The sequence below is a fragment of the Pipistrellus hanaki genome (genome assembly GCF_964339955.1).
Source record: "Pipistrellus hanaki genome assembly, chromosome: 3".
Taxonomy (NCBI): Eukaryota; Metazoa; Chordata; class Mammalia; order Chiroptera; family Vespertilionidae; genus Pipistrellus; species Pipistrellus hanaki.
This window is the reverse complement of record NC_140505.1, coordinates 172,945,245-172,968,701: the sequence shown is the minus strand read 5'-3', so window position 1 is coordinate 172,968,701 and position 23,457 is coordinate 172,945,245. Positions and strand designations below refer to the sequence as shown.

Genomic DNA, 23,457 nt, shown 5'->3' with positions numbered 1-23,457 from the left:
TAAATAAAATCATCTATAATATTGATAAATAAGATCTAATATACTATTTAGCTGTATGTATGATATGATTCTGAATGTTTTAGACTGAGATCAGAAGTCATAATAGGCTATAACACTTAGTTCTATCATTAATTACTCAATAATTTAAAATGGAGAAAGGTAGTTATATTAATAGTGGCTATATAATCATATCAAGAGTAAGATGGCTTTATCAAAATTTAATCCTAAACAGAAGAGTTTCTAGACCTAATGGTATTAAATCTTATTTTGAAACTCAAGTAAACACATTATTTGTATTATTGCTGGCACATTTTCTTAAAGCTATTCTTGCCAAAACAACTTAAATTCAAATCACCTGTCCTCTGTCGGAGATGTCTTTCTCAGTTTTTCATTAGCTTTCAGGATAAAGTATAAACCCATTAGCCCTTCAAGATCTATCTGTGATCTACCTCCCTGGAAGTATCTGTTATTCCCCGTGTGCTTTATCCAGCCATGAGAATTCCAGTCATTCCTAGAATTGCTCCTTACAACTGTTTGCTTCCACCTTGCTCAAGATTACTTTCTCTCTACAAAATTGTGGCTTCCTATCAATCTTCTTCATAAAACTAGTATTTACTAGCTTCCTAGGTAGTCATCCCTGGCTTTCTTATTCCACATGGATACTCATCTTTTGTGTGCCCACAACTAAAACTTTGAACCCACTTCTATCACATTTAGTAATCTCCCTCATTGTAACTGGCTTATCTATAAGCTCAAAAGTAGAGGCTGGGTGTCTCATATGTAACAAGCCTATCATGATTCCTGGATTTTGGTAGGCACTCAATAAATGGTTTTTTCATTGATTTCATAAAATACCAATAATTTACAATAGCTCAAATAAACAATTTTACAAGTTTACTAACTTATTAGCTATGCAAGGTGTAAAAAATAATGAAAGCTATTTACTGGAAAAGTAAGAAAAAACAAAATAATAAACACCCAGTTGACAAGAACATAATTTACCAATTTTAATTTTAAACTTAGCTTAAAACTGATTCAGAACAAACTGTTTGCTTTGATGACTATACCTTCCAGTTCGTCAAGAAGCACAACAGCTATTTGATGCTGAGCTTGAATTAATTCAAGATGTAAATCCATGATGTAATTATTTGGTGTGATTGGTTTGGCAATGTCTCCATCTGTATCCTGGGTGTACTTTGATAGAGTTGAAGTAAAAATGAAAAAGAAACATAGTTACAAAAACATACTAATAATAGTTCTACCCTATGAGCATCCAAGTTATTTTACTCCTAGCCATTAAGTCCTCCTCATTCTCAACCCATTGCACTCTGGGTTATAAATTCATTTTTAATGACAAATACAAAGACTCTTCATTCTTCTTGATTTCTTCTGGGACGAGGGGTTTGAATATGTTCCTGGCTTATGAGAGGGAAGCCACCACAAATCATGCTTTCTTATCTACTTGCAAGGCCAGCCCTCATCCCAGTTAAGTAAAACTTTAAATCTATGAGTTTCCCATTCTTACCTTGGTATAGCAATGATCAAACACTGATAATCCATTTGGCAAAGTAGCTAACATGCAATTGACATTTATTGCACCAATTGCTTTGTCAAGAAGTTCATAAGCCAAATATAACTGTTCCAAGGGTTTTTTCTAAAGAGGTTTTATAAATAAAAAAGAAAAAGAAAAGTTGAGGAAAATTCATATGCAACATTTCTAAACTTCTTTTAACAATAATTCAAAACCAAGCAACAAATTTAAATAGTCTATCCAATGTCAACAGTATTATAGTTATTATTAAGTGTATTTGCCTTTTGATTAAATATGGAGTATTATTAATAAAGGTAAAGTAATGAATACATCTCATCCTTTTTTTCCAAATACAAATTAGATTTCACAATCATGTACATAGCTTCCTTTTATGGTTTTCAGAATTCTGATTGTATTTTGTCAAATGCTTTTATTACATCTCTTTAACTAGTGGGATGCATACTTTTTTTCCCCTTTTATCTGCTAATGTGGTGTATTGTGTTATATATTTTCTAATGTTAAATCATCCTTGCATTCCTAAAATACACACAATTTGGTTAAATATATCCATTCAAGATATGTAATATATGTCTGCCCCTCCCCTTCTTGAATGGAGGTACAAGAACCACAGGCTCACAAGAAAGGTTAAATTCAAGAGATGGAAGTGCTGTCCACAGTACCCTTTTTATAGAAATCTGGCTCAACCAAGAATCCGTGTTCCAGTTATTGTGATCATTATATTTTGTGTGACAGACAATGTCATGCCACAGGATGGATTTAATGTCCAGCACTTGAACTACATGTGTGTGCACCAACTAAAAAGAATTCATGCCGGGACCGGTTTGGCTCAATGGATAGAGCGTCGGCTTGGGGACTGAAGGGTCCCGGGTTCGATTCCAGGCAAGGGCATGTACCTTGGTTGTGGGCACATCCCCAGTAGGGGGTGTGCAAGAGGCAGCTGATCGATGACTCTCTCTCATCGATGTTTCTAACTCTCTATCTCTCTCCCTTCCTCTCTGTACAAAATCAATAAAATATATTAAAAAAAGAATTCATAATAATAATAATAAAAAGAATCATGGTCTCATGGAGGTTTTGAGCATCTCAAATAGTATAAACTCAAATAATAGACCTAATTGAGGACAAACCCAAAATTATAAATCATTAGAGAGACTTTCTCTCATCTACTCCTCAACACCCAGAGATACCTCCCTACACAAATAGCCAGATTTTTTCCTAAGATGTAGTCTTTTGTAAGTTCTAACTCGATGTGTGAGTCTCAGTTCCAAGCCTTCATCTTTCTAACTCGATGTGTGAGTCTCAGTGCCCAAGCCTCATCGTCTCTTGTCCCAGGATGGCTGTTATCTAAGCATGTAACTAAGCCCATCAACCTACTGCAGTATCTACTCATAAAATTTTTTTCTGGTTTTCAGTTCCCCTTTCTATTTTGACCCCTGGGATTTACCTTACTGTCTAGGGAACTATGCAATGTACTTGAGAATACTTGTTCAATTCTGTCTATAACTTCTAGGTGTTTTTTGCACCAAGAGTGTTTTCTGATCGCCTAGTTTGCTGCTTTTCAAGAAACCCAGATCTCTAAGGATATCTTTTTACCATCAAAGAATTTCAAAGACCCACACACACACACTCACATTCTATCATCATCACCACCACCATCTTATTATCATCATCTTCATCACCACAGCTCACATTTAATTAAAACATGTTCTAGGTACTAAGCTTAATGCTTCAGATAAGATTAACTTTTAAATTTCCACAGTCCTATGAGGTAGATACTCCTTAGTTGTTATAATTTTATTATCCATTTGTTGAAAAAATAGTTGTCACATGTTCAGTATAACTTTCAAATAGTATTTTACATAATTATAATAGCAGTTCATATTTTTAAAATATTTTCCTGTATATATGCAAGATACATCATTTATCTCTCTTACAGACTCTGCTAGGTGAGTATATGGATTTTGCACTGTCCTGACAATAAGTTATCACTCATTTTCTCCACTTCATTCCCCCCACATAGGCTGAGACCCTAGTTTAAGATCCAGTGCTCTATATGAAACATAAGGGAAAAGCTGCCGAGACTGGTTTGGCTCAGTGGATAAAGCGTCGGCCTGCGGACTGAAAGGTCCCGGGTTCGATTCCAGGCAAGGGCATGTACCTTGGTTGCGGGCACATCCCCAGTAGGGGGTGTGCAAGAGGCAGCTGATCAATGATTCTCTCTCATCGATGTTTCTAACTCTCTATCCCTCTCTCTTCCTCTCTGTGAAAAATCAATAAAATATATTAAATTAAAAAAAAAAAAACATAAGGGAAAAGCTGAAGAGCTACCATATGCCAGGTACTATTTCCACAGGGTTACCAATATTTTGTTTAAATTATACAACTTAAGTAGTACCAGTAGAATAGGTGCTATAGTTATAATTTTACAGATAAGTATACTAACATTAAAAGAGATAAAATTATTTATTCAAGATCACACAAACAATCAATTTCAGAGTCGGACTTAACTTCAGGTCTCCCAACACTGAGTGTGCCCTTGACCACACCAATGAATCACCTCTACTGCTTCAACCATGTGCCCCGGTGTAGCTGGAAATGTTGTATATTGCACAATTTTAGGGGATGCCATTTACGCTGTTGACATCAGACTTGTATATTGATTTTGACAATTTCCCATCAGATAACAGTAAATCATCGCAAGGACAGAGCACATTTTTATAATTTAAATAACAGCAATGGTTCATAAGTGATGTTTAGTTTTTTGTTGTTGTTGTGGGAAATTGAACACCTCCTAAGAAACCCATTTCATTTAGTGGCAATAGTTGCCAGAAATTTTCCATCACAAGCCAAAACCAGCACTTCAAAATTTCCACTAGCATTCCCATCTCTGCCAATGAGGTCTTAGAGAGTAAGAGCCAGCCCACTAACCCAGTGATTCTCAAATTCTTGTGTCTTAAGAACCCACCTGGGAACTTTTAAAGGAACATATCTGAATTAAGAATTTTTAAAAACCTCACACCTGAATTTATGGTTCAATATGTCTAGAATGGAAAACAGGAAGCTACAGATTTGACAAGCACTATAAATAATCCCTGAAAACAGCACTGGCAGACAGTTATTAGAACTCCTCAATCTCTTAATACAGTTAAAATAATCTCTTTTTAAGATTTCTTAAATCTAGCTCTCTTCACAAGACACAATACAGTGTTAAGAACTCAAAAATTCTACAGCAAAAGGTAGAAAAATGGCCTTGTAGTTCTAAATGTATATAGAAACCATAAATTGTCAAAGTTTAAATATTCAAAATTACCTTTATAATTAACCATTATATATTTACAAAGTTAATATTCAAAAATTAACATTCATGTTTTTAACCATTTTAGAATATATTTTGTAAGACCTGTAATATTGGAAGAATTTCCCGGCGCTCGCTTGGAGTCCCAAATAATTCACTAGGTCCTTTACTTACAGTTACTTCTGAAAAGAGAGAGAGAGAGAGAGAGACTTATTTGAATTTTGATTGGGGGAAAAAAAACAATGATAGTCTAAAATGATAACAGTTTCCTGAATTTCATTTTAAACTGTAAGGTATAAAGTAGTTTTTATTCTAAATATAAAGTGTGCATCATGTGTTGATACAAAGGTCTGTTAGATATTAATAATGTTAAGCTGTTAACAACAACAACAAAAAAGACTACTGGTGTTTTTTAAAATATTGTAACAGTCAAATAAGTTATGGGTTTTTTTACTACAATCAGAAATGGGAATTTTCACAGATCATGTAAGGTATAATAATATTGGCATTGTGGACCAATGAGGCGGGGGGGGGGGGGGGGGAGAGAGACAGAGACAGAGAGAGAAAGAGAGAGAGAGAGGTATTTGTTGGAGAAATGACATGATGTTTATTTTAAAACACTTCAGGAAAAAAGAAAGTGTTGCAGAGAGAGATGAAATAAGATTGACAAGATGTTGATAATTATTAGTACTGGACGATGCATACATGGTGATTTATTTCATCTATTTTATATTTGAAATTCTGCTTAATACAAGTTTTACACACACACACAAAAATTAAAACAGGACATTTCAAAAAAAAATGTGACTTCAGGCCATGGCTTGTGTTAGCTAGACACCTCTAACCAGTGGTTCTCAAACTTTAACACATACCAAAATCACCTGGTAAGCCAATAAACACTAGAAAGGTCCAGGCTAGTTTAAGTGGAATATGGCCTGGGCCTTACAGTTTTAACAAATTCCCAAGTGATACTGATACCAACCAAAGTGTGAGAACCATGGCTCTAAAACTCCACCTGCAAAGCCATTTTAACAGAGGACAGGCAGAGCTGGAAACTTGTGGTAGGAACCAAGAATAACATGGTGACTAAAGCATGCTCTCTTCAAAAAACACACATTCTTATCAGGAAATGGAAGAGCAGAAAGTATAAAACAGAATAAAAGGAGAAAAGAACATAAAGGAGGAAGGGGGAAGCAGGTGGTGATGAAGAATGGAGAAGAAATATTACTGTAAGACAGTTTCATCTGCCATTGATTCATACAGAATATAACTATTTTTAATATCCACTTGGTTAAACTTATATCGTTCTCTGTTTATAAATCATCTTTGATGAAGCACAATATTGAAATGTCTAGTTTCCATTAAAAAAATTTTATCCTATATTCCAATTTGTACCTATATACTCATATGTGTATATATACATTAATATGTAATTCATCCTTTTTATTCGATATTCTACCTAGAGTTCTTTTAAACTTTCTTTTCGGGTTTCCTAAAGTCTCCAATATTTCACTTAATCGTAATGTGACCTCTGCCACTACTACAATGTCAATGTCTTCCATTTTGTAGCATTGAATTAGTTCATTTATTTGCCACAGAAGATAAATCCACTGAAAAGAGAAAATAAACAACAAAATCAAATTAAAGTATATTATATTGTAGAAAGAGTCACGCTGTTCAAAACCTAAAACTTCCTTGAAGTCCTCATCTACTAATTATATTAAAATGTTATATATGGTATCCCTCTGTATTAGTGCATCTTAATTATTTTATATAATAAAGAGGTAATATGCAAATTGACCATTGTGCCCTCACAAGATGGCTGCCTATGAATAGGCTGGCAGGGGGGTTAGTGAGGAACAACCAAACAACTGAACAAGCAGGCTGCATGGGGCAACCAGGCCAGTGTGGGGGGAGGGATGCTGTGAAGAGTGACCAGGCTAGCAGGGTGGGCAATTCAGGCAGTGAAGGGCGACTAGGTTGGTAGGAGGGCAGTTGGGGGCAATCAGGCCAGCAGGGGGGCAGTTAGGGGCGACCAGGCTGGCAGAGGGGGCAGAAAGGGATGACCAGGCTGGCATGCAGAGGCAGTGAGGAGTGATCAGGCTGGCAAGTGGGCGGGGGGGGGGGGCAGTTAGGGGCAACCAGGCAGGCAGACAAGTGAGCAATTAGGAGCCAGTGGTCCAGGATTGTGAGAGGAATGTCCGACTGCCATTTTAGGCCTGATCCTTGGGCCCAGATTGAAGAGGGTGCAGGCTGGGCTGAGGGACCCTCCTCATACATGAATTTTGTGCACCGGGCCTCTACTAAATAATATAAAATTCAATGACCCTAATAAAATTATTTTTAACTAGAGGCCCAGCACAAATTCATGCACAGATGGGGTCCTTTGGCCTCGCCAGAGATCAGGGCTTTTTTGCCCAGTCCCAATCAGGGCCAGCTGGCCAGGGGGAGAGACCACAGGAAGGTGGCTAGTTGTGGGAGGGACCACAAGAAATTGAGTGTCTGCCCCCTGGTGGTCAGTGTGTATTACAGTTACTGGCCAGTTGTCAGGTCATCCAATCTTAACAGTCGCTTAGGCTTTTATATATACAATCAATATATTTATGTAAATTTATAAAGAAGATCCACTTAAGCTTCTGGTCTGCATATCTATAACCATAAGGAAAATTTATCATGTTATTTTCATTTATCAGTGAATATTTTATGTATCAGTGAAGATTATCTTCAAAACTCTGATTCCCCTTCCTAAAAGGAGCTGTTATGCTCAATATCAAAGTCCTCTAAAATATTTCGAGTTTCATGGCATGCCCCTTGAACACTGTCTTTCAAGCCTATAAAATCCAAAGCTTAGCACAAAATAAGCCATCACACTTGAAGAACAAAATTACTACTTATGCACCCACATCATTACTTCATCAGAGCATCTGATAAAATCATGCCCAGGCATCCTAATGTAGCTAATCTCAGCAAGCCTCAGAATCCCAGGAGACTGTTATTGCTAAAATATTTTCTCCTGGCCGAAACTAGTTTGGCTCTGTGGATAGAGCATCGGCCTGTGGACTGAAAGGTCCCAGGTTCTATTCCGGTCAAGGGCATGCACCTGGGTTGCAGGCACATCCCCCGTAGGGAGTGTGCAAGAGGCAGCTGATCAATGTCTCTCTCTCATCGATGTTTCTAACTCTATCTCTCTCTCTTCCTCTTTGTAAAAAATCAATAAAATATATTAAATATATATATATTCTCCTGCATTTCCAGATTATCATATTTACCTGCACAACTTTTACCTTCAATATGATAATCTGGAAATGCAGGAGACAATATTTTATTTATTTACTGGTATTTCTTTATTTACGGGTAATTTATTTATTTACTAGCATTTTATTTATTTAAAAATATTTTATTTATTTACTGGTATCTCTTTATTTACTGGTATTCTAAATATATTATTGCAGAAATAAATATAACTCCTTAGTTATTTGATTTTCTAAGATTAAAGTTAGTAAATTTACCTAAACTCATTTGACCTTAGAAACATACTTATTCCTCCCTTAAAAACCTGAAACACGCCCCCACTCCCCAAAGCTAAACTGGGATAGAAGTACAGTGAACACACTTAAAAGAAAAGCTCACTCAGCAATGTATTTACAAAATAGTAGTTATGCAGGTAGAATAACAGGAACAATTTAACTATCACAATTTTAAATTAGCAATAATAAAAAACATGTGAAAGAGAAAACATAAATACTTTGTTAGTGCTGATTTTCTGGGTGAATTTTCTATAGTCGTTTCTGGATATATTGAGCCGCTGAATTCCTACTTTGCATCTCTGCCATAAGAACATTATCATGTCCACCACAATTTCTTTATCAGGCTGAACATCCTGAAAATAAAAATGAGAAAGTAAATTGTCAGGAATAATAAGATATATAGATGAGGTTGAATGTGTTGAACCTAACCCTCAATGTAATCTTGTTGGGAAGTGGCTTAGGAAGGAATAAGGCATAAGGGGGAAGCCCTCATGAATGCGAGGGAGAAGACAGCCATCTATGAACCAGAAGGTGAGTCCTTACCAGACACCAAGTCTGCCAATGCCTTAATCTTGAGTTTCTCAGCCTCCAAAATTATAGAAAATAAATGTTTGTTGTTTAAGCTGGTTAGTCTATGGCATTTTTTGTTATAGCAGCCTGAACAGACTAAAGCATATACCAAATCATTTCATCCTCACAGCAATCTCATTTTACTATCATCCCTACTTTTCAGAGGAGCAAACCGAAGCAAAGAAGATTGACTGTACTTCCCAGGATGAAATGAATAGAAAGTAGCAGAGCTGGGATTCAAACCCATACAGTCTAGTTCTAGGGACCTCAGTCTTAACGAATGTGCTAGGCTATTTCTGTCTCTCTACAAAGAAGTCTCAAACATTTTTAGGCAAGTACAGAAACCAAATTTTATATATATATATATATATATATATATATATATATATATATATATATATATATATATAAAAGATATATATATCTTTTTTAAATTCCCTAATAATAATAATAATAATAATAATAATAATAATAAAATGGGGTGTGGTTAACTAGTAAGAGGAGAGAAAATGGGAGGTGGGAAAGTATATAGACCAGGCAAAAGAGACATGAAGAAATTAAACAAAATATTACATACTTATTATATCTGAACTACAAAGATAATGAGTTTATGATTAAAACACAAAACTGAGCTCCTTTGGGGAAGCTTTAAGATTAATCTGTATATGTATTGCCTTAGAACAGTGCTGGGAACATAACAAGGATAAATAAGTGTTTATTGAATTGAACTGAACTGAACTAAAATGGGCATGATTTTTAAAAAGCAGACAGATTAAAAAAAAAAAAAAAAAAAAAGTCCTTGTTCTTTTCAGCCTTGTTTAAAACTTTTGGACTTAGCTCTCTCACTATAATCTTCATATTTGCTACCAAATATCTTTCTTTCAAAAATTAAATAACCTGTTGCAAGTTATAACCTAATCTAATAGACCCAAAAGAAATAGAAAATACTGTAACAATAGATCATCTCAAGTCCCTCAATCTTTCACTTACTTGAACAAAAGTTAATAAAATGCTCTATAATTGTGGTTTTCAGACCTTCCTATAACAGTAAAGGCAAATTTTCCAAATAAAATTCCATCAGAATCTCAACTAATTAAACAGGCCATGATATTACTACCCAAATCTGGGCTCCCGAGGAACCTCAGAGAAAGCCTGAAATCCTGGAATTCAGTGTTAAAACCAGTATTGTACTATTTTTACTTAAACATTCCTACCCATGAATAGGTCATTTCTAAACACTGGCCATGGTGTGCAAAGAGATTCCAGATGATAATCAGGCTTTGTACTTAAGGACTGAAAAGCAGTGTGTCACCATGAACATAAACTCTTCATTAAAAACACTAATTTCCTTCATTATTAGAAACTAGAGGCCTGATACACGAAATCCGTGCACTAGGGAGCGGGGGTTCCTCAGCCCAGCCTGTGCCCTCTCGCAGTCCCAGAGCCCTCAGGGAATGTCCGACTGCTGCGGAGGTGGGAGAGGCTCCGGCCACTGCCACTGCCCTTGCCAGCTGTAAGCCGGGCTTCTGGCTGAGCAGCACTCCCCACCAGGGGGCAGCTCCAGTGTTGAGCGTCAGCACCCCTGGTGATCAGTGCACATCATAGTGACTGGTCCTTCCCCTGTTTGGTCAATTTGCATATTAGTCTTTTATTATATAGGTTTATAGAGGATATAGGCAACCTAAAAACTTCCCAAAAAAGAAACAGATTGACATCCAAAATGGTGACTATAATAAAAAGAGACTTAAAATTATGTCAGGATAAAAATATTATTATAAAGATTTAAAATTGCCCTAGCTGGTTTGGCTTAGTGGATAGAGAATCGGCCTGCAGACTGAAAGGTCCCGGGTTCGATTCCAGTCAAGGGCATGTACAGTGGTTGTGGGCACATCCCCAGTAGGGGGTGTGCAGGAGGCGGCTGATTGATGTTCCTCTCTCATCGATGTTTCTAACTCTCTATTCCTCTCCCTTCCTCTCTGTAAAAAATCAATAAAAAATATATATTTAAATTTTTTTTTAAATATATAGAATTTGGGAAAGATTCAATTCCTGTGAGATTTACCTCTCACTTTAAATTAGATATAATGGCCTCCTTTGATACAATTAAAAATTACCCAAATAGCTATTTCACCTGGGAACAGTTGCAGACACAGGAATACAAGACTGCTGCTAATTGAAAAATATCTTCTGAATATCCATAATTCTTCATACAAGAATCTCAATTCATAAAGTAAAGGAAAATAAAACAAAAATCAGTTACAAAATTTCAAATAGAAAAGCACAGAAACATAGAAATTCTACAAAAATGATACAACTGATATCTGGGCAAATACTATGTTAATAAGAAACTTCAGATGCTTCTATATGAAAACTAACCGAACTTGGCTGTTATTTGATTAAAATTGACTGTTATCATCATCATCATCAACATCATCATCATTATTACGAATCTACAATCTGTATGGCGACTATGGAAGTAAAGAAGTTTGTAATATTAAAACATATATGAAATATGGCAATTGAAATAAAAATAACAAAAATATCTATTCAGAAACTACTGGAAAAAAATGTGTACCATTACTCAGTACAAATTATTTACTACAATTGAGCAGCCAAACAATGTCTTAAGAACATGATAAACCATAAAAATCAGATTAAATAATTCTCATTGGACTAAAACCGTGGTAGGCAAACTGCAGCTCGTGAGCCACACGTGGCTCTTTGACCCCTTGAGTCCACAAAATACCACAGCCTGGGCGAGCCTATTTTGAAGAAGTGGCATTAGAGGAAGTTTAAAAAATTTGGCTCTCAAAAGAAATTTCAATCATTGTACTGTTGATATTTGGCTCTGTTGACTAATGAGTTTGCCGACCACTGGTCTAAAAAATAGAGGCTGCAGATTTTCAATTATTTAAACAACTAGAGGCCCGGTGCACGAAATTCGTACACGGGGGTCCTTCAACCCAACCTGCACCCTCTACAATCCAGGAGCTCTCAGGGGATGTCCTACTGATGGCTTAGGCCCACTCTCCGTGGTTCTCTGCTCTCTGCGGGGCCTGAAGGTTTCGCTGCAGCCATGGAGATGAAGCTCCCATACCCTGCTCTCTCCTCTCTGCCTGCCTCACCATGCACCATGCAAAGAAGGCCCTGATGCCCTGCAGTGTGCTCTGTCTGCCAGGCCTGGAGGCTTTGCCGACACCAACACACTAAGGAAGCCCCCATGCCCTGTTGTCTTGGCTCTATCTGTGGGGCCTGGGTGTGTTCCTGCTGCCACCTTGCTAAGGAAGCCCCCAAACCTTGCTCTCTGGGTTCTATCTGCCATGTCTGGGGACTTCCCCACCACTGCAGCACTAAGGAAGCTCCCAAGCTCTACTGTCTGGGCTCTGTCTCCTGGGCCTGGGGGTATTCCCGCCGCCTCAGCTCTAAGGAAGCACCCAAGCCCTGCTGTCCGGGCTCTGTTTGCAGGACCTGGGTCTTCCCCCACTGCCACTGCACTAAGGAAGCCTCCATGCCCTGCTGTCCGGGCTCTGTCTGCCATGTCTGGGAGCGGATCAAGCCTCACTGCTTGATCCCCCACAACCTCAGCAGAGCTGACAGGCCCAGGCACTGCAGCAGCGGTGCAGCAGGAGGTGGATCCTGCGGACAGGCCAGACACACCATCTTGCGGGCTATGGGGGCCGCCATTTTGTTGTGGAGTAATGGTTAATTTGTATATTACTCTATTATTAGATAGGATAACTTATTGCTGGAAAACTCTGCAGGTATAATATTTCCCTTACCAAACAAATGGTTTTTGCTTTACTGCCCTGCTGATCTCTCACCTACCAACCAAGGTAATTGCTAAGTAAAACCTCCTTCTGCTACTCAAAACCCACCACTCAGAATAAAATCCACCATCCTTACAAGGCCTAAGATGCTGCAAGATCTGGCACCCAGCTATGCCTCTGACCTCATCTCCTCACATTCTCAAATTCCACAGCCACCACCAGTGCACTCCAGACATACCTACTTCCTTTCTATTCCTTCAACAACCAAGCACACTCTCACCTCAGGACCTTTGTACCTCCTACTCCCTCTGCCTTGAACATTCTCTCCCCTCACTCTTAAAGTGCATGTTTTATCAGATAAAATTATCTTAATTTTCAAAAAGGCAAATAAATACTCACCAGGAAAATTTTTTTTAGCATAATAGGCTGCCTGTCCTTCTTTGAAGTTTTCCAAAGGGTAGACCAAACCTTTGTTCTTTTTTACATTGACTAGAGGTTCCATTGCAAAAAGAAGAGTTAAGTCCTTCTCTGCTTTCTTTGACTCTGGGTCATCCAGTGTCTAAGTGAAGTATAAACCCCCCCCACACACACACACACACAGTAATTAGCAATTCAATGTCATCTTAACAATATAAAAGCAAATGATTTTGCACATATTACCTGGAAAAAATCAATAAGCTGTCCAGCTGCTGATTCAAATAAACTCCATTCCTCATAGTTAAAAGCTAATTTTATAAATTTTACAGCAGCATCCATAGAAATAATATTTTTTCTTTCTATAATAAGTTGTAGAAGGGAAACTTTTGGAAAACCAAGCATTCCATCCATAGCAGTATTTGACACTAGGAAAGGAGAGAGGTTGAAATGTCATTCATACAAGTAAGTATTTACTAAATATTAACTATCAAACATGGTCTGGCACTAAGGAGACAATGGGGAAGAAAAAAACAAAAACAAAAAAACACAATCCAGGCCTTCACAGAGCTTACACTCTATGGGGAAGAGGAGGGCAAGAAATCATTCAGGGTGTGTGGGGACAAATTGTAAGGGCATCAAACACAAGGATTAAGGTATGAGAGTGGTGAGGGAAGGCTACTCAATGTCAAATATAGAGAATTAGTAAAGTTAACGAGTCAAATAGGCAGCTAGATACTACAGACTGAAAGTTCAGGAAAGAGACTCAAAATAGGAATATAACTTGCACAGTCATCACGATTTATCCACAGTGAATGTCAGGATCAGTCATGGATGATGGACAGCTGCCTAGGACAGAACAGTAAAGGACACCAACATGAAAGAGAAGAGAGGCAAAAAGTAGCAAAGAGGTTTAGAGAAAGGACTGGCTGACTACAACAAATACTGAAGGGGAAAATGCACTGAAAGGTGACCCTTTGCACTGAGCAATAGGTTGTCGTGGCATTCTCAGTAGAGTGCTGGGGACAGAAGACTGCTTATATACAAGAAGGGGGGAAAAACTGGGGACAGTGAAAGTGGACAATTCCTCCAATACATCTGACCATAATAGGAGGAAGAAATATGGGAGGAAGTTGAAAGGGGACATGAAGGAACTATTTGGAATGATTAGGTTTAAATACCTAAAGAGGAAGAGAAGAAACATCCCTTGCATTTTACTAAGAGGCAGTGGAAAGGATGGGTGCAGATAAAGGCAAATTTTCATGCTTGTGTGAGGGAGGTCAAGGGACTAGTCATCTGAGATCTTGTATTTTCCTTGTGAAGATGAGCCCAACCAGTGGCACAGAGGCTCCCTGCCCTAACATGTGCATGTACACACAAGTACACACACACACACACACACACACACACACACACACACACATCCTAAGCTCACTTTGAAGTTCACGAACTAAAATTGGGGCCTTACAAAACCGGTTTGGCTCAGTGGTAGAGCGTCGGTCTGCGGACTGAAAGGTCCCAGGTTCGATTCCCGTCAAGGGCATGTACATTGGTTGCGGGCACATCCCCAGTAGGGGGTGTGCAAGAGGCAGCTGGTCGATGTTTCTCTCTCATCGACGTTTGTTTCTAGCTCTCTATCCCTCTCTCCTCCTCTCTGTAAAAAAAAAAAAAAAATCAAAATATATATTTTTTAAATAATAATAATAAAATAAAATTGGGGCCTTAGCTTTCACCCCTCCTTCCAGGTGGACATTATTGTCAAATCAGTTGGTGTTCCAAAGCAACAAAAGCTAAGCTTATTAGCAAAGAAAATTAAAAGTACAAATGCCTTTAAACAAAAACCACAGATAACAACATCCTTTACCAGAGCAAACATAAGAATGGAACAGAGCAAACAACTTAAGGAAATAAGAGAATATTAGGAACATGAAGCAAGAATAAACTGCTGTAAAAGAGAATCAAAAAAAAAAAGGAACTCTTACCCTGGACCTGGAGAGTATTATGCTAAGTGAAATCAGCCAATCAGAGAAAGGCAAATTGAATATGATCTCCTTAATATGTGGAATCTAATGAAGAAAATAAACTGACAAACAAAATGGAACCAAAGCATGGATACATAGAACAGACTGATGGACAGTGCCCAAGGGAATGGGGAGGAAGGGTGACTGGATAAAGAAGTTGAAGGGATTAGCTAAAGAACGTATACTATGTATATCCCACGGACACAGACAATAGTGTGGTGAAGGCCTAAATAGGAGGAGGCAGGGGTAGTTGGAGGTGGGCAAAGGTGGAAGGGGGGATGGGTAAAGTCTGCAATAATGTCAGCATTTAAATTTTTTAATTAAAAAATGAAATAATAAAAAACAGTTTGGATGGCAAATTATATCATCACCCAAACTATTACCATCAAAGGCATTGCGGGGGAGGGAGGGGAGGAAGCAGCAGTCAAAAAGGGAAAGTAAAGATGGGGAGAAAAAAAAATTAATATATTTGCTCCAACCAAACTGTGCCACACCAGCCAGGGCAAATGCTATTACCACTTTCCTATCCAGCATAATAAATCAAGGAATATAAGAAAAAATAAATAAAAAACCTTAACAATTAGAAAGAAATATAATTGACATTATTGACAGAATGACTGCATATATAAAACAATCTAAAAGAAAACCTACTAAGTTATTTGAACTACCCATTGAGTTTAACAAATTTGCTGAATTCAAAGTCAATAAAAATTGGGTATGAACTTATGTGTGAACTAACACACCAAAAACTTCTCTTACTCCTGTGCTACAATAAAATATTATCTTAACAACTTATTTACTTATTAGAAGTTCTCGTCCTGCTATAAACAGTTCTGAGACAACATCACGAATTTCTATTTCATCTGTAACAATAGGTCCAGTTTGCAGTGTCCGCCTATTTGAATCAGAAAGAGCTTCCAAGACAGCCAGAAACCGGGATGCAGTGCTATCAAACATCTCATCCAACAACCGTTCTGTGACAGTGCGTGGCCAAGGCAACTGTAATAAAATAAAAAAAATACAGCCCATTTTTTAAAAGTTCTATAATGTCTGATATTATTAGGCAAAGATAAGTAAAATATGCTTAATTAATGATAAAAGAAGAGTGGTTGGCCTGTCAATGAGATGGCTGCTTTTATGATTTTCCTCTTTTGAGGTGTTACTCCAGACTCCATTAAGGTTTATGTCATGTTGCCATTACATCAAAGACTTTGCTATTTCTTTATATGTTTGCATTCCCAAGCAGCATTAAAATGGCTCTGTATCACTGTCTTTTTATTAGGGCAACATCAATCTCCATATGCTTTGTGGTACCTTAACTTCAGCCTTTAGGAACTGATATTCAAACTTCGGTTGCCTAAGAATCTCTCAGGAGTGCTTTGAGATTCACAGACCACATCTCAAGGTTCAGGGGGCCTGTGTGGGACATTTTAATAAGCAGTGATGGAAGCTAATTCCAGCATGTCATAATAAATGCAAGAAGTCCTCAAAAGGTTGAAGGGCTTCCATATTCAGCAGGGCTGAATCATATTGTTGCCGGCTGGAATAGCTGAGAGCATTTCTGCAAACCTGAAAAAGATGCATATATTATTGCCTGTTGCCAGACAGCTGAGGGCATTTCAATTTACATGTTATTACTGCTGCCCCAACCTGACAATGCCTACTGTATACCAAACCTTAACCTTTGTTATGTATATCTGCTTTGCCTTAGGGAAATTTGTGTTAATAAAGAGCTAAGGGTCCAGAGATTCAGAGAACTTGGTTACTGAAGCTAGGTTTCCTCTGGCTCCCCCATGTATTCCAAATTTATATTTCATGTCTAGTCTCTTTATTAATTTACTAGCAGCCCCTCTCCAGATTCCTGAGCCCTTCTAGGTGCTGAGAAACACCGCGACAAAGCACTGCAGGAAAATCTGATGTAGGGTCCTCAAACCCAAATTTGAAACAACAATTTCTAGCATAAATAGCTGGTCTTATGTTAGTTAACTCTAAAGAAGAGTTAACCAGCGGTGTACTAAGCTAGTGACTGTGTGAGCCACTCTGCTTTGTATCAGCCAGGATGATTTCACCTCTTGCAGATGGCTTGCCTCCACGCTGTATCCTCTCTGACAAATTACCTGTTCTCTATATTTAGATTACCAGGAAATAAGAAAAGCAGCTCTGGTTGGTTTTCCTAGAATCCATGTCAAGTTAGAACATACTGTCATTTCCCCCATGATTCCTTTGTTGCTTTCCTCTTCTTGGGGAAAAGTCAGAAAGACAGAAAAAACAAAAGCAGGAATAAAACCCCAATAGATTACAGTGAATTTGTGTGTGTGTTTTTTAATATTATAGGAAAATTAGCAAAAAGAATAGAATATTTATCAGAGCAATATATGAATACCAAGTAAAGGATTTTAAAATATAAGTATTTAGAAGTTCTCCCCAGCAGGTATGACTCAGTGGTTAAGGGTCAACCCATGAACCTAGTGTCAAGGGATTGATTCCCAGTCAGGCTCAATCCCCAGTAAGGAATGTGCGGGAGTCAGCCGGTTCACCTTCATCAATATTTCTAGCTCTCTATCCCTCTCTTTTCCTCTATCTCTAAAATTCAATAAAAACATATTTTTTAAAAGAGATCTATAAAAAAGATTTAAAGTAAAAGTAATAGAAAATGGGCTGTCAAGCATGACAAGCAAAATATTATCTATAAAAACAATGAGCTCATTCAAATATATTTTTTAAAAATTAAAACATCTAATAGAAAGATAAGATTATCTTTCAAAAACTGAAAGATAATTCACCAAAAAAAGAAAACAAGGAGTAAACACAAATATGAGGAAAAGGTGAATCTGAAAAATAGAATTTTAAAAACCATTTCATAAAACTGAATTATAAAAAAAAAGTGATAATATCAAAATGATAATAGCTTGTGGCAAAATTGGTACATGCAGGTTGTCACCCTGGAGAACTCCTGATTAGAAATTAATTTGGCAATATATATCAAGAAAGTCACAGTTCGATTCCTAGTCAGGGCACATGCCAGATTGCAGGCTTGATCCTCAGTAGGGAGTATGCAGGAGGCAGCAGATCAATGATTCTCTCTCATTATCAATGTTCTCATTCCTCTCTCCCTTGCCCTTCCGCTCTCAGAAATCAATTTGTTTAAAGGAAATAAATAAGTAAATAAAGGCAACAGCTAATATGTAGTGAGGACCTACTATGTGCCAGGAACATTCTAAGGGCTTTATCTGTATCTCATTCAATCGCTATCATTATTTCTCAATAATACTTATGATAAACTACAATTACTTTATTTATTATGTAACTTATCCACTAGAATGTAACCTCTATCTATCTTATTTACACAGCAGGTACTTTAAAACATATTTATTGAATGAATCAATAAAAAGTCAATCATTAGGAGTCTGAATTAGTAGTTCTTTAAAAGAATCCTTTGAAAGACAAAATAATTTACTGTGAGTTATTAACTGACTTAAAAACTCAAAACTGTTTTATAAAATAAATGTAATGCATATTGCAATTACTTTTTATAGGAAACACAATACCATTATTTTGTACATGTAAAACAGGACATTATGCAAACTATGTTAAGGTAATATACAATACTATGACTTTATAAAAAAAGGTTATGTTGACTATTCTCTGTAAAAAGTACCCATTAAACAATTATGTTTTTTTCCTAAAAAGATATACCACCAGAACTGTCCATATAATAATTATCTTAAAGAAAACCAGGAATAAACAATTTTAAATGTAATGTTATCTAGAATTTTAAACATTTTTCTTTGAAAATATATTTTATTTTTATACCAGGATGATTATAAATTGAGATCTAATAATATGCTAATTATTAACAATCTTGCAGCTTTTAATACTTAAATTTGGTTTGCTCAGAGGGGAAAAAAAATTATATTGAGAAAAAAAGAATTGTCCCCTGCTCTCTTACAAACCCCATAGCATTACTACTTAACAATACCAGATGCAGGCAGTTCAGCAGCTCATCTGGTAAGTTATCTATCATTAAGCTCATCTATCATTTGGTAAGTTATCTACCACCTGCCCCCCCCCCCCTCCAAATACACCTCACTGGTTGGTAAGGGATATTATTTTAAAAGGCAATATGAAATGTACTTCTGGGCTCATGGTCAAATAGCATTAGACAGCTACAATGTCCAAATAAAATCTGGATTTAAATATTAATTTATTTAAAATTTTTAAAAAGAGAGAACTACTCCTACATGTCACAAGAAGAAATGTCTTAAGAGAACAGCAGTCACTGCAGCGGTGAGAAAGTACTGGATTAGAGACCTGGGTTCTGGTCCCAGTGCTGTCAGCAGCGGCCTCGTGACCTTGAGCCAGTAATTTACATACTTTGGGATTTATTTCCCCATCTGTATAGACAGGGATTGAACCACATGTTTCCTGGAATCCCTTCCAGACCTTGAGATCCTACCACTCTTCTGCCAGAAACTACTCATCGCCTTCCCCCTTCCCGCCATTTCCAGTCCCTACAAAGAAACTCGCACGAGAGAATTCATGATCACCAAAACAGTCAGGGAAGGCTTCAAATAAACACAGAACTGGCCTTGAGGAATACTGAAATGCCAAAAGACAAAGGGGAAGACAGTGGGAGAAGGAAAAAGGCAGGAGGGAGAAAAGGCAGAGGACCCCACAAGCAGAACGCTTGTGGCTGGAAGGGGCCCTGTGACCAGGTTTGATATGTGAGAAGCAGAAACTGCTGTCAGTTCCATGCTGGGCATTACCGCCTGTGTGAGGTCCTCCAAAGCTCTCTTCTATCCCCTCCGACGGAATAACCAGCAATTTTCTAAACGAGGATGGCTCCTCAATCTGGCCCTGAGCAGCAGTCATGAGTGGCCCCTGATAATTACAACTTGCTTGCAGTGGGAAATAGAGGCTTGTGATAAGCCTCTAAGACAGGGGGGGTTGTCTGTTGCTACACGAGTTTCTAAACACTCCCAAAGGAGAAACTGAAGCGGAGGAGAACAGGCGCTTCCACCTTTCCTCCAACCTCCAAGCCTTCTAAGCTGACAGGAGCAGTCCAAGACAGGGGCTTCTGCGGAACCACTCCGAGGCCTGTGAGTCTGACCCTCTCCCAGGATCTTCCTCAGCCTCTTGCCCTTTAAAGTCACACAACTGAGGCTGTGAAAGGTGCAAAAGCTTTGGAAAGGGATGAAGTGACCTCGTGCCCAAACTGGGAAGGCATTCTCTTTATTTGCCATTGGTTGCAGAGAATACTAATGCCATGCAGGGCTTAAGATACGGAGGTATATAACACAAATACACCACCAAAAGAGTCTGAAAAAGAAAAGACATCTTACTTACAGTTTGTACTTCCTTTAGGTTAATTCTTATCTTTGGTCTAAAGAAACTTTTGCTTCTTCTTCTGGACTCAAATACTGCTCTTTTGAAGATCATCACTGCCATCTGCCTCCAAGAGAAGAATTATATGTGAAGTAACAGTGAGGTGCAACTACTCATATAAAGTATCTCATCAATCACAGAGTGCAGTACATTTCTTTTATTTCGTGAAATTTTCATACCTTTATCGTGGCCTCCCTATAATATCTCCTGGATGTTTCTGGTTGTTGTGAGGAGCTCATTAATTCCAGTTGCCTTAATTCATCAATTTTAGCTAAAGCACGCCGAGCAAAGGCCTATATGCAATTAAAATAAATTTAATTCACAATTAATAAGAGAGTAGTGATTTAAAAAATATCAAGACATTTGATTAAAATGTATCAAATATATGTTTCATTCTCCCATATATTGGACTTAGTTGGTGAATTAAACTCTAGGCTATATTCTCTAAAACACAGTAGCTATCCAGTCTATCATTTCTTATAAGCACCACTAAATTATGTAGATCTAAAGTTAATAAACTATCAGATATGCTCACTTTATGAAATAATAAATATTAAAAATAAGGAAAGTAAAATTCTGATACAGGTATTTTCAATACCTTCCTCATACAAAATAATATTGAATGTAAAAAAAAAAAAAACTAAATAAGGAAGGAGGCAAATTCATACAAGAATACAATGAGGAAGGAAAGATATCAGAAATCTTATTCAGAAGAGCAGCAAAGAAGGTGGAAGTGAGTAGAGAATAAAGGAGAGAGAAGAAAGAAGAGCAAAGAGATAACAGAAAGGAGAAGCCAAGCAAATTTCTGCAAATTTAGCCTGGGACTTTTGGCTTTGCTTCACTTCAGTTTTGGGGATTTTGTTTGTTTGTTTGTGTCTATTTCATTCTTGCAGGACTTCTAAAGAAGAAAATGCTGCATACGTTGTATTCTAAAATATTGAAATCCTCTAAATTAAAAAGTAGCATACCTCTCCGTGGACAGCAGCTTGGCAGTCATAGTAGCACTGGCAGACCGCAGTGTAAAGAGTAACTCTCCATGTCAAATACCTGACAGACAGGAGTGGGACTGAGGACTCCATACACACACTGGCCCATAGGAGATACTCTAAGGTCTTAGAAAAAAAAAGGGGGGGGGGGGGGTATAATTGAATAAATTTTCATTTTAGGCCAATAATTGTGATTTTTTATTTGATCTAATCAAATTATAAGTTCTGAAACAAGATGCTGCTGAATACTCAAACCAAAAATAATGAGTCAAGAAAACACAAGCATTTTAAAAAGTAAAGGAATAATTTAAAGAACGCAAAACTCAAGTTAACCATCTTAGAATGTCTTCCTTTGAAACTCCTAAAGTCCTGTGAACTCAGCTCAATGTTACTTTGGACCATTCACTTACATTCCATGTGCCTCAGGTTCCTCATCCATATTGGTATAACAGTAATTTGGACTGTTTGAATATCTAATAAATTACTATACACTAAATGCTTAGAACATCTTACCTAATAAAAGAGAAACATGCAAATTAACCATCACTCTGTTATGCCCACAGCCAATCAGAGTGAGTATGCAAATTAACCCAACAAAATTGGGGGTTGATTTGCATATGCAGGCAGGGAGCAAGTGAAGCCTACTATGAGAGGAAGGGGGGCTGTGGAGGGAGCTCCTGGAGTGGTGCTCCTGACAGAAGTGAGGACTTGCCAGCTCTGGGTGGCCCAGGCATGGGGACATGCCAGTTCCCGGGTGGTTGGGGGTGAAGCCAGGGGAAGGAAGGCCTATTCTTGCACGAACATCGTGCAATGGGCCTCTAGTAGTAAATATAACTGTTAGCTTTGGTAATGACAATGAAGACAGACGAGGAGGAAAAGAAACAGGAGAACCTGGAAAAACAGGAGGGACGGAAGCAAAAATAAGAGGATATGAAATTAATTCACTTGTATTAGTTTTAAAACTTGATGAGACTAAAGTAGGACTGTTCTCTTCATAGGAAAAAAAAAAAACTTTGAAAAGCCAAATTAAAATTTTAAAATAAAGTGTTCTTATTTTAAAAGCCTAAATACATATTATCAAAAAATTAAAGGAAATAATATTTAAAAAGGAAATTTAAAACTATTTTAAATGCTTACATCACAACCAGGTAAATCTAAATTGAAACAATGAAATTCCATTTGTTTTTAATTCATCAGATATTGAAGGTTGAAGAGACTGTTAATGACCTATGGGCCAAAACACTGTTGGTGGAGGAGATATTGTTGTTTTGGCAATGTTTTTATATTTAAAAGTTTAAGATATCAAAAATAAAATAAAATAAAATAAAATAAAAATGAAGAAGCCCAGCTGGTGTGGCTCAGTGGTTGAGCGTTATCTATGAACCAGGAGGTCATGGTTGGATTCCAGTCAAAGCACATGCCTGGGTTGTGGGTTTGATCCCCAGTGTGGGGTGTGCAGGAGGCAGCTAATCAATGATTCTCTCTCATCATTGATGTTTCTATTTCCCTTTCCCTCTCCCTTCCTCTCTGAAATCAGTTTTAAAACACAGAGGAAGAGGAGGAGGAAGAGGAGGGAGGGAGGGAGGGAGGGGAGAGGATGGGAAGGAGAGGGAGGAGGGTGGAGAGAGGAGAAGAAGGAGAGGGAGGAGGAGGAGGGAAGGGGGAGGAGGGGAAAAAGAGGGAGGAGGAGGGAGGGAGAAGGATGAGAAGGAGAGGAAGGAGAAGGAGGAAGGGAGAGGAGGGGAAGGAGAGAGAGGAGGAGGGGAAGGAGGGGGAAGGAGGGAGTAGGAGGAAGAGGAGGAGAACGAGGAGGAAGAGAAGAAGGGGAAGGAGGAGGAGGAGTAGAAAGAAAGAAGAAAAACCAAATCCCAGAAAGAGCAGTACACACACCATTAATCAGTTCAGCCACAGGATGGCACTGCAGCATCATTTATATCATC

At 37.8% G+C, this 23,457-nt stretch overlaps 1 protein-coding gene across 1 annotated transcript in view; it reads right to left on the bottom strand.

Moving 5' to 3' along the window:
- CFAP54 (cilia and flagella associated protein 54) overlaps positions 1 to 23,457 on the bottom strand; it is a 239,556-nt gene that overhangs the window by 191,577 nt on the left and 24,522 nt on the right. Inside the window, 12 exon segments of the mRNA XM_084878469.1 lie at positions 1,068 to 1,194; positions 1,526 to 1,654; positions 4,953 to 5,029; positions 6,307 to 6,457; positions 8,593 to 8,727; positions 13,111 to 13,135; positions 13,137 to 13,270; positions 13,372 to 13,553; positions 15,947 to 16,145; positions 20,493 to 20,594; positions 20,711 to 20,824; positions 21,500 to 21,643. Of these exon segments, the coding sequence (XP_084734595.1) occupies positions 1,068 to 1,194; positions 1,526 to 1,654; positions 4,953 to 5,029; positions 6,307 to 6,457; positions 8,593 to 8,727; positions 13,111 to 13,135; positions 13,137 to 13,270; positions 13,372 to 13,553; positions 15,947 to 16,145; positions 20,493 to 20,594; positions 20,711 to 20,824; positions 21,500 to 21,643 (1,519 nt within the window).